The following is a 10,587-nucleotide window of genomic DNA, read 5'->3' on the forward strand; positions in this document are numbered from 1 at the left end:
CCCACCAGCAGCACAAGAGGGTTCCCCTTTCTCCGCGTCCTCACCGACTCATGTTGTTTCTTGTGTTGTTGATTTCAGCCATTCTGACAGTGTGAGGTGGCATCTCATCGTGGTTTTGATTGGTGTTTCCCTGTTGAGGAGTGATGGCGAGCATCTTTCTATGTGTCTTTTGGCCATCTGGATGTCTGCTTTGGGAAAACATCTATTCGTGTTTTCTGCCCATTTTTCAACTGGGTTTTTGTTTTTCGGGTACTGAGTTACATCAGTTCTTTACATATGTTGGATACTAACCCTCTGTCTGATATGTCGTTTGCGGAAGTCTTCTCCCACTCCGTAGGCTGCCTTTTACTTTTGTTGACTGTTTCCTTCACTGAGCGGAAGCTTTTTATCTTGATGAGGTCCAGTAGTTCGTTTTTGCTTTGGTTTCCCTGGCCTCCGGAGACGTGTTGAGTAAGAAGTTGCTACGGCTGAGGCCAAAGAGGTTACAGCCTGCTTTCTCCTCGAGGTTTTTGATGGCTTCCTGTTTTACGTTTAGGTCTTTCATCCATTTTGAGTTTATATTTGTGTACGGTGTTGGGACGTGGTCTAGTCTCATCCTTCCGCATGCTGGCCAAGCCACGTGCTAGAGAAGGGACGGTGGTGGACTCTCGGGTCGGGAATGTGTGTGGTCAGAGGAGCTGACATCGAGATGTCCTGAAACAGGGCCGGTGACAAGGGCTCTGATGGGTGTGTGTGGATGGCTGGGAAGGGCGAGGGGTCCTTCTGTAGGGTACACCCCTGTACTCAGACTGTGACCGCAGAATCCGGCTCAAAAGATGCCGACACTCGTGATTTGCCCTCAGGTGGATTACGAGGCAACGGAACCCTCGTTCAAGGCCACCCTGGAGGACACAACCCTGGAGCAGGCCGTCGGACTTCTCCGGAGGGTGAACGGCTTCTGCTGCCTGTCTGTGAAGGTCAACATGGAGGGTACACACTCCCCCACACCACCCACCCCGTGAGGCCACCACTGGAGGCTTGTGCCACTGAGTCCCGTGTCCGTGAGCCCCTGGCTGCACCGAGGCCAAGCCCTCCCGCCCACCCCAGGACCATACTGTGCCCCAAGTCTGCAGACGACCCCAGGGCGGCTGGGGATCTCCCACCCACGGACTCCAGCACCGAGATGGCTCCTAAGACTCTGGGGGGACGGGGGGGTCCTTCCTTCTCCCTTCCTCTCACATTCCAGACCCTTCCCCGTTGTGGGATCACAGCCCAGGCTTATCTTTGATCAGGTTATAAGAAGTTGGTCCAGGACCTGGAGGCCAAAGTGGCTACCTCGGGGGACTCCTTCTACATCCGGGTCAACCTGGCCCTGGAGGCGAGGGCGGTGGGGGAGCTGCAGGTGCAATGCAACGACATCCTGCATGTCACCGACACCATGTTCCGGGGCCGCGGCTGCTGGCACGCCCACCGCGTGGGCCCCTATAGCACGAAGGGCACCGAGAGGGGCAGCATCCCCAACTATGCGCGGTGAGCATCTGTCCTGCACCCCAACACCTCCCCGGGTTGGGCCAGGGCGCTGCCGGGGTCACCTGGCCTGGCTTCTCGTGGACGAACCCCCCTGCCAGCGAGGAACAGTGGTCTCCCCGGGCTTCCCTCCACTGCCCAGGAGCAGAGGGTAGGCGTGATGAGATGTGCCCCCAAGTGGATGGAACCCCCAATGTGCCACCTCAGTTTTACTGCTTACATGAGGTTTCTTTGTGAGAAGGGATGGCCTTCATCCTAGAGCATTCTAGAGCACTGAGGACCAGCGTGACGCTGAGGCTGGCTCACTCTGTCACGGGGGGCTGTCCTGGGCACAGCAGGATGTCAGTGGTCCTTCTGCCCCCTAGTTGTGACAATGAAAAATGTCTTCTCCAGACATGGCCCAGTGTCTCCTGGTATGTCTGGGACTTGTTGGTTTGAGCACAGAAGTCCCGCGTCCTGGGACAGCTGGACAGGGGGTGGCCTCCCTGGGAACAACGACACGCCTGCGGAGAACCGTGTTCTGGACCGAGCGTGGTCCACGAAGCGCGGGCGTCGGCCGTACCTGGCTGTCGAGGTTCTGGAACGCGGCCCAGACCCAGGCTCACACCGAGTCACCTGGGCTCCGACTCACAACAGTTCAAGTGGCAGCTGCAGGGGAGGGCCGGGGCTTTGCACTTTTTCGAAAGCCCCAGCGGACCACAGTGGCCACCAGAGTGGAGAGCGGCTGCCTGGGGCCACAGGGGTGCTCTGGGGTGCTGGGCAGGGGCCCCTTCTCGTCAAGCCCTCCTTGCCACTGGGTCAGGGCTGTGCTCTTCTGCACAGGGCTCAGCAGCTGCTCATTGCTCTGATCCAGCGGAGCACCATCGCCCGCAAGGTGAGGCGGGGAGAGCCGCACCGGACCCCGGACATGGGCGCCTGCTATGGGGGCCCTGCCTCCCCCCTCCCCGGCCCTCCTCCTCCCAGCTCACAGCACCAGGAGGGCCCTGGCCCCGTCTGGCGTGGGCTGGAAGGGGGGCAGGTGCTGGCCTGCTGACCCCATGGGTGCGACCCCTGGGGTGTCTCTCCCTGGGGGGCCCTCCGGCCGTCACCTGGGTCTGCACCCTACACCCAGCCCGCAAGCTTCTCTAATGCGTGCAGGTGCCCTCTCTGCCATGCCCCCAGTTCATCCCATTTGCCTGTCCCCACCCCATCCCATTCCCTCTGAGGTCCTGACACAGAGCCCTCAGCTGTCCCGGGATTCGGGGAGGGCCAGGCTGTGGGGCCCCTCCCCTCCCCTCCCCTCCCCTTCCCTCCCCTCCCCTCCCCTCCCCTCCCCTCCCCTCCCCTCCCCTCCTGCCTCACTCTGGATGCCCTGCCTGAGGACCCTCTCCTGCCTCCCTTCATCTCCCACCCTCCGGTGTGGGGCCTGCGCCACCTGGCTGTTCGGCGGGCACAGCCCGGTGGCCCAGGGACCAGCCTGGGTTTGGCCGTGTGCAGACGGCTTGGACACCTGCTCGTCCCTCTGCTCCCCTCCAGCAGTCTTCCGGGGAACCCCAGAAGCTGGTCCGCATCGTCAGCGTGGACAGAACCAAGGCCAGCCCCGTGTGCTCATCCTCTGAGGGGGCCCTGTCGGAGCGCAGCAGGCCGGAAGGTGAGGCGGCCGGAGCGGGCCGAGGGGCCCTTGATAGCCCCCTTGTGCCAGGCGTGGGTGGGAGGTCATAAGAGAGGTCAGCACGGCACATCCCCCGACCCCGTCAAACCGTGTAGACGAAGACAATGGAAGTGGATCGTCTTGAGTTAGTCGTCTTCTTTTTGGAAAGTGTTTTGGGTGCGTAACATGACTGCTGAAGACAGAAGGACAACCTGGAAGGCCAGGGATCTGGAGGGAGGGCAGGCCCGGTGCTGTGGGTCCAGCAAGGGTGGGGACCCCGGGGCCAGGGGTCAGGCTGACCGTGGGGACGGCAGGGAACTGCGTTTCTCCATCCTGCGGTGGGCCTGTGGAGCGGCGACTGGAGAGACCAGAGCCCCGAATCAAAGGGTGCAAGGAGCCGCCGAGCAGGGCGTGTGGGAGGCGGGTGTCACCGGTGGGAGCCGAGCGTGGGCCTGTGTCCCAGCAGGAACCCCGGGCTGTGCAGACACGACGGACTCGGTGCGTCCTGGGCCGTGGGGGCTGGTGAGCAGCCCAGCCTGGAGCCTCACGCCTCCTCTCCCCCACAGAGCCCTCCACCATGTGCTTCTGGGCCGAGACCTGCTTCACCCTGGTGCCCTACAGCCTGGTGCATCCCCACAGGCCCAGCCGGCCCCGGCCCGTGCTCTTCGTGCCCAGGGTGGTTGGCAGGATCCTGAGCGAGAAGCTGTGTCTCCTCCAGGGGTTTAAGAAGTGCCCAGCAGGTACGCTGTGGCCTGGGAGCCCCGCCTGTCAGGTGGCAGAGCGAGGCCTTGGCAGAATGCTTGTCTTCTTCTCTGGAGGCCCTGGGGCTGCCGTGACAAGGGACCACAGATTGGGCCACTCCGAACAGCAGGGATTTATTGTCCCGGGGTGATGCAGTCCAGAAGGTGGAGATCCAGTGTCTCCGGGCTGCCCCCTGCCCGGAGGCTCCAAGGGGTGGGGTTCTCCTTTCCTTTCCTGGCTTCCGGGGTGCCGGCAGTCCTGGGGGTCCCAGCTTGTGGCTGTGTCACTGCGCTTTCTGCCTCCCCTCTCCGTGTCTGTCTTTGGTCCTTTTTTTTTTTTTAGTTTATTATTTGTTTATTTATATATTTATTTAATTATTTAGAGAGCGTGTGAGCAGGGGTGGGGGGTGCAGAGAGAGAGAGAGAGAGAGAGAGAGAGAGAATCCCAAGCAAGCTCCTGGCTGTCAGTGCAGAGCCCAACGTGGGGCTCTAACTCACGAACGGTGAGATCATGACCTGAGCCAAAACCAAGAGTCGATGCTTAACCGACTGAGCAACCCAGGCGCCCCTCACAGTCTTCTTATAAGGAACCAATCTCGAGGCGCCTGGGGGGCTCAGTCGGTTCAGCGTCCGACTTCAGCTCAGGTCACGATCTCACAGCTCGTGAGTTCGAGCCCCGCACCGGGCTCTGTGCCGACAGCTCGGAGCCTGGAGGCTGCTTCGGATTCTGTGTTTCCCTCTCTCTCTGCCCCTAACCCCTCGCATTCTGTCTCTGTCTGTCTCAAAAATAAAACATTAAAAAAAAAATTTAAAGGAACCAATCTTTAGGGCCTGTCTTCTTCCAGGATGACCTCATCGTAACTAATCACATCTGCAAAGATCCTATTTCCAAATAAAGTCACAGCCCGAGGTTCCAGGTGCCCACGCATTTAGGGGGGATGCTGTTCAATCCAGCGCAGTCGCCGCTCGCAGATAGGGTTGTACGGAACTGGGGCGGGACCACCGGAGGGCTCCACCCGCCTGCTCACCTCCAGAGCTGCTCGGTGGAGGGTCCCCGAGAGACCCCGGCCATCTGGACTGCCAGATCCCAGGGGACAGGGTCTGAGCGTCTGCACCGCAGAAAAGAAGGTTGCGACGGTTGGAGAGCGGGACACGGGCTTTGTGGGAGTTTTCGTTCATCCGCTCGCCGCTGGCTGATGGCTGCGGGAGGCCTTGGCTCTGCGCTACCCCTGGAGCTCACAGAGGGCACCGGGCCGCAAGGGTGTGGGCAACGTTCGGGCGGCAAGGCCCGGGGAGGGGAGCTGTCCGTGAGCCGGGGTCACCGTGACCGTGGGGACGCTCTGGGGGCGCGGCTCGGACTCCGGAGAATGGGCGTCAGGACCGAGAGCGGACAAGTGGGGGTGTCTTGACTGGTTCGTTCAGGGCAAGGGGTCTCCGCCCGGGCACCGACAACGGGCTGGGGCGGCCTCACTCTCTGTGCTGGGGCCCGTCCCCGGCCTCCACCCACCAGATGCCGGTAGCGCCCCCTCCCCCTGAGCCGTGACGGCCCAAAATGCCTCCGGACGTCGCCAGGTCTCGCTTGGGGGCCCCACAGCCCTGACCCGTGGGCTCTAAGGGATTCCTAGGGGTGACAAGCTGGACATTCACGTTTGGATCTTGAGGGTGTGGGGGAGGGGTTTATCCGCACCCTTCCTCCCTCCCTTCCGTCCATCCGTGCACCCACGTCCAGGCACTGGCAGAGCACGTGACTGATGGTCGAAGGTGGGCGTGCAGGGCACGGACTCCTCTGAGTGTGAAGAGCAGGGCCAGGGGTACACAGACGACACCCTAGGCAGAGGGTTCCCCAGAGCGGGGCGGGGGGTCCACGGGGGTGAGAGTGCTCAGGACCTCGCAGAGCTGGGTGCCTGATGTCCCCGTCCACTGTCACCTTCAGAGTACTTGAGCCAGGAGGAATACGATGCCTCCAGCCAGAGGGGGGACATCATCCAGGAGAAGGAGGCATCCGGTGGCCGCTACTGGGTGACCCGCAGGGCCATTGAGTCCCTCATGGAGAAGGTAATGGGCGAGGCCGGGAGCTGCTCTGGGGGTTTGGGGACCCATCTCCGGAGGATGGTGGTGGGACAGGGCAGGAAGGACTGACGCTGAGATCGGAGGGACGCTGGTGGCCAGCCTGCAGGCTAGGGACGCCCCGTGCTGGTGCTCAGCTAATCTCTGGCTCAGCGTGCGGAGGGCGTAGTGCGGAAACACCGAGCCCCGTCTCCGCCATCTGGGATCTGTTAACTTCCCTGAGCCGGATTCCTCGGCACAGGAAATCTGAATAATATTTGTTAAAATGAGGAATAAAATGGAGATAAGCCTCCATACTGATTTAAGGCTCAAACGAATACACGAAAAGCAGCTCACCGTGAACCATGCGGTTTTATGTGGACGTGAGACGGGCAGGCCCAGCTGTGAGCCAGAGGCAGATGCCCCCCCTTCCCAAGCCCCGCCCACAGAGGCTGACGGGGCCTTCCGACCGGGAGGGTTCCGGCCCCCCACAAAGTCTCCCGCGACCCCAACGACTCACAGTTCCTAGATTCTGCCGATGAAACACCAAACGGACAGACGTGAAATGGTTCAGCAAGTGCCCTCGCACCCAACAGGGCGCCCCCGGCTTCTCTCCCCATCGCCCCTCCCCGGTGTGGGCTCCTCTCGCTGCCTCTGAGGCCGAGGACCTTGAGCCGTCTCCCCTGTCCCCTGCAGAACACCCACGCCCTCCTGGACGTCCGGCTGGACAGCGTCCGTGCCCTCCACAGGTCGGAGATCTTCCCCATCATCGTCCACATCTCCGTCAACGAGAAGGCGGCCAAGAAACTCAAGTAGGTGGGACCCCGAGGGCTGGCGGTGGGGCTGAGCCTGGCGTCGTGTGCCTCCGGGGCGCGGCCTGGGGTCTGGGACAAGCACCTGCAGCCTCCCCCCTGGGAGCAGCCCTGACGGTGAGGGAGGCCTGGCACCCGCCTCGACTAAGGCCGCGTGTTCGCCGGGGTACGAGCAGCTCACGGTCCAGCTGCGCTGGGTGAGGACAGGAGCTGAACACCGTTACTTGGGGTGTGGCTGGGGACAAACCCAGACGTCCTGTTGCCCCCTTACCACTTGTCAGCTGAGGTTGTAAACTGGACCCTGCGTCCCACACCCGTGCAGCGTCGTCCGGGGCCTGACTCCTGTCTTCCTTACGAGGCGCTCGGACCCCCAAAGCGGGGCAGGGCATTTGTGCCGCGTGGCCCGTGTGCTGGTCCCCTGGCATTCCGCGCCGGCGGTCGGCTTCCTGGGGCTCCGCGCTGGGCCGCCGCACGCAGCTCTCGCTGAGGGGTCCCCCCCTCCCCGTGTCTGGCCCATGCAGGAAGGCCCTGCAGCGGCTCAACACCTCGGAGCGGCAGCTCCTGGAGGCGGGCAGGCAGGAGGAGGGCGAGCTGGACGAAGTGCCCTGTCTGTACAGCAGCCTGGCCCCCGATGGCTGGAGTGACCTGGAAACCCTGCTCGGCTGTGTCCGCTTGGCCATCGCGGACGAGCAGAAGAAGGTTGTGTGGACAGAGAAGAGCCCCCGCTGACGCCCCGGAGTCCCCTCCGGAAATTGTGGGGACTTCTGAGTCCCCACAGGAGTCCCTGACAACGTGGCCCTGTGCGTTGAGCTCAGGGCCTCTCAGGCACAGCCCTGGGGGTGCTCACCAAACAAGCCCAGCTCTCCGGGCTCCCCTCTCACCAGGGTCTGACCTTGAACTACATGCAGGGGACAATGGGCATTCGGACCATCTCCTCCTCCTCCAAGGCTCCGCGTGGTCTGGAACCAGACGCCCCGAGAACATTTCCGCAGTGGGGGCGTCTCCTGAGCCTTCCCAGAGCCGGAGGCCCCAGATGTCCAGAAAACCACCTGTCGGACCCGAATCACTGTACTTCCCTTTGCAATTCAACGTGCCAAAGGGCTTGTTCCAAAGTCACGGTGGCCGCAAGCTGGTAGCCCTGATGACCCCCACGGTCACTCCCATCCCTGCCCAGAGCAGAGACACAACCCCTCTTGTAATGTCATCCTGGCTGACTTTCTCAGCTCTTGATGGCAGACAGGTGCCTCAGTAACTCCAATTTAGAGAGACGTGTGTATATGCTGGGAAGCCTAGTTTCCCAGTAATGGAAACAGTATTTTCAGCGGTGCCTGGCGGTTTTGGGGGACCTGTGGGGGGTCCTCGAGAAGCCTTCCACAGACACATTGCACGAATGCCATCTGGGCTCCCCCTGAGCCTGGGAACTGCCCCCCTCTAACTGGGTACCTCCCCCCCACCAGCTCCTTCTCCAGAGTAAAGCACCTTTACTCCACCTCCAGAGCTCAGGAGACATTTGGGCGTGGCTTGGGCAGAGACCCCGGGGGTCCCCTCACCACCCGGCCTTGCCACCCGCGGTCACAGACTGAATGGAGTTTTGGCAGCAGCGGCCCTGAGTCTGAGTGCCTCGGGCGGTTGCTCTAGAGTTCAGACCGCCATTATCGCAAACGAGGTCAGAAAATGAACTTCTATGTATTTTACTGAAATAAAGCTCTTCCGGTGCCCTGGACCATGGCTCTGTCCCTACGCCGCCAGGATGAGGTTGGCAGGGGAGGGGAGGAAGGCAGGAGCCCACCACTCAAGGGAAAAAGCCCCCGCTTTCTGGGTCTTTCCAGGTCGAGCAGGTGGAAGCTGGGCAGGTCCGGGGCAGCTACAAGCAGCAGCACGGTGTCCAGCCGGACAGAACTAACCCAAGCCACAGGATGGGGTCTTCGTGCTTGGACGTTCAGAAAGGATGAGCTCTGCCCACACAGACCACAGAACGAAACTCGGCACCCGGGCAGCCTGGCGGAAACCCCGCCAGGGTCGGGAACTTGACCGTGGGGCAAAGCGAAGGACGCAAAACACGCTCAAGGGTTGTTCGAAGAGTTTTCAAGGCCAGGGATTGACACGAGCCAGACACTGGGTTCCCACATACGGTGCGGTTTGGGGCCACCGCCACCCGCGGGGCACACGGAGGCCCAGCTCCTCCCGGGTGAAGGGCGCGGGGACGTCTGTGGGCTCCGAAGAATGAAGGTCTCGAGCCCCAGGTCCCAGCGCCTTCTCTTGGCAGGTCCCCAGCCGAACCCAGGAAACAAGCCCCCCTTCCTGCAAGTCCTGTGCTGAGACACGACTCGGACACCAGGACGACCGCGTCCCCACTCCCACGGGCGGAGGAAGGAGCCGGGCACAGGCCCCACCGCTCCCCCCTCCACGCAGTGGCAGCAACGACCCCAGCATCAGGGAGAGCCCTGCTCAGACGGGAGGGTCGCTGCCCCTCCCTCCGCCTCAGCTGGAAAGGTGGGGACCGGGCGCGGGGAGGCCTCCCACGTCCCCCGGGCGACCCTCACAGCTCATTGTGGAGCGGCCGGCACTGGGGAGAGAGCCCCTCCTCCAGGACACCATCGGGAGCACACACCCAGGGGTCGTGGGTCTCCCACTGCCACTTGGCCAGCTGGGTCTGGAGCAGGTCCAGAACCTGGGCATAGCGCGGATCAGCGGCCAGGTTCCGGGTCTCGTGGGGGTCCTGGCTGCGGTCGTAGAGCTCCCAACGGTCCCGGTAGTAGTAGTGACGGAGGTCCTTGTACCAGCCCGTGGGCTGGCCGGCCGCGGTGCGATTCAGGAGGTCCTGAAAGGTGGGCGACACGTAGAAGTCCTGGTCGATGGGAAAGGGCATCCTGAAGTTCAGGTTGTGCACCAGGCGGAAGTCCCGGTGGTGCACGGAGCGCATGGGGTAGGCCATGGTGACCTCGTGGTGGCTCTGGCTGCCAAAGACGGTGCTCCAGAGGGGCTCTGCCTCCAGCGCCGGCAGGAGGGACCGGCCGGTGAGCCGGACGGTCTTCGAGCCAAAGATGGCGTAGCTCGGGTAAGGGACGGAGAACCAATCCAAGATGGTGGGCGTGAGGTCTGCAAAGGAGGCGGGGTCTCGGCACGTCGGCCCTCCAGGGCACGACAGCCCCCACCACGGAAGGGCTCGATCCAAGCCTTTCTGGAACGCTGCTGGGCCCCCCTGCACACCAGATCGCCACCAGGGAGCCGCGCTGGGTCCAACCTGCCACTGTGGCCCCAAACCTCTAGGACGTGACGCCTTCGATGGCTTAATGAGAGGCTCCAACTTGGCAATACTGGGGCTCCTGGTAAAATCTCTCAGGTCCGTAAGGAAGCCCCCTCGGAGGGCCTCATCTGTTCTTGTCCTGTGCCGTGGCCACAGCGCTACTGAACTTGTGCTTTGGGGCCAAAGGGCGATGTGGGGCCCAAGCTGCCCTGGCCCCTCAAAGTCAGCTTCCCCGGCATCAGCAATGCAGATTCTCAGACACTCTGGGGATGTCCACGTGCACACCACGTGGACGTTCCCTAGCACTCCAGGGGGCTCTGACACTCACCCGGGGAAAAAGCAACAGTCTCAGGGGCAGCGAGACCGAGGCTAGAATCCTATCTTGATGCTTACAAGCTGTGTGCCCTTGGGCAACTCACCTTACCTCTCTGATCCCCATCTGCACTTATAGAACGGGGTGGCCCTCCCTTCTCTGCCAAGGTGGTGTGGGAACCACGTAAGATAGCGGGTGTAGAGCGCTGTCTGGACACGGTGGTACCACTAAATTTGCCCCCGCCCCCCGTGTGAGCCACAGAGCCATACCTAGGAGGCTCACGTAGGCCTCGC

At 62.3% G+C, this 10,587-nt stretch overlaps 2 protein-coding genes across 2 annotated transcripts in view; one reads left to right on the top strand and one right to left on the bottom strand.

The window, feature by feature from the left end:
* Positions 1 to 8,450, top strand: part of CARD14 (caspase recruitment domain family member 14) — a 34,240-nt gene extending 25,790 nt beyond the window's left edge. Inside the window, exons 17-24 of the mRNA XM_032591104.1 lie at positions 843 to 969; positions 1,272 to 1,509; positions 2,329 to 2,380; positions 3,022 to 3,136; positions 3,703 to 3,876; positions 5,810 to 5,931; positions 6,619 to 6,734; positions 7,256 to 8,450. Of these exons, the coding sequence (XP_032446995.1) occupies positions 843 to 969; positions 1,272 to 1,509; positions 2,329 to 2,380; positions 3,022 to 3,136; positions 3,703 to 3,876; positions 5,810 to 5,931; positions 6,619 to 6,734; positions 7,256 to 7,463 (1,152 nt within the window). The 3' untranslated portion in view covers positions 7,464 to 8,450. The remainder of the gene's footprint in view (positions 1 to 842; positions 970 to 1,271; positions 1,510 to 2,328; positions 2,381 to 3,021; positions 3,137 to 3,702; positions 3,877 to 5,809; positions 5,932 to 6,618; positions 6,735 to 7,255) is intronic.
* Positions 8,451 to 8,802: 352 nt separating this feature from the next.
* Positions 8,803 to 10,587, bottom strand: part of SGSH (N-sulfoglucosamine sulfohydrolase) — a 3,448-nt gene continuing 1,663 nt past the window's right edge. Inside the window, exons 2-3 of the mRNA XM_030294630.1 lie at positions 10,564 to 10,582; positions 8,803 to 9,833 (exon numbers count right to left, since the gene is read on the bottom strand). Coding sequence (XP_030150490.1) covers positions 9,274 to 9,833; positions 10,564 to 10,582 — 579 coding nt within the window. The 3' untranslated portion in view covers positions 8,803 to 9,273. The remainder of the gene's footprint in view (positions 9,834 to 10,563; positions 10,583 to 10,587) is intronic.

This window comes from Lynx canadensis, chromosome E1, assembly GCF_007474595.2.
Source record: "Lynx canadensis isolate LIC74 chromosome E1, mLynCan4.pri.v2, whole genome shotgun sequence".
In the NCBI taxonomy this organism is placed as follows: Eukaryota; Metazoa; Chordata; class Mammalia; order Carnivora; family Felidae; genus Lynx; species Lynx canadensis.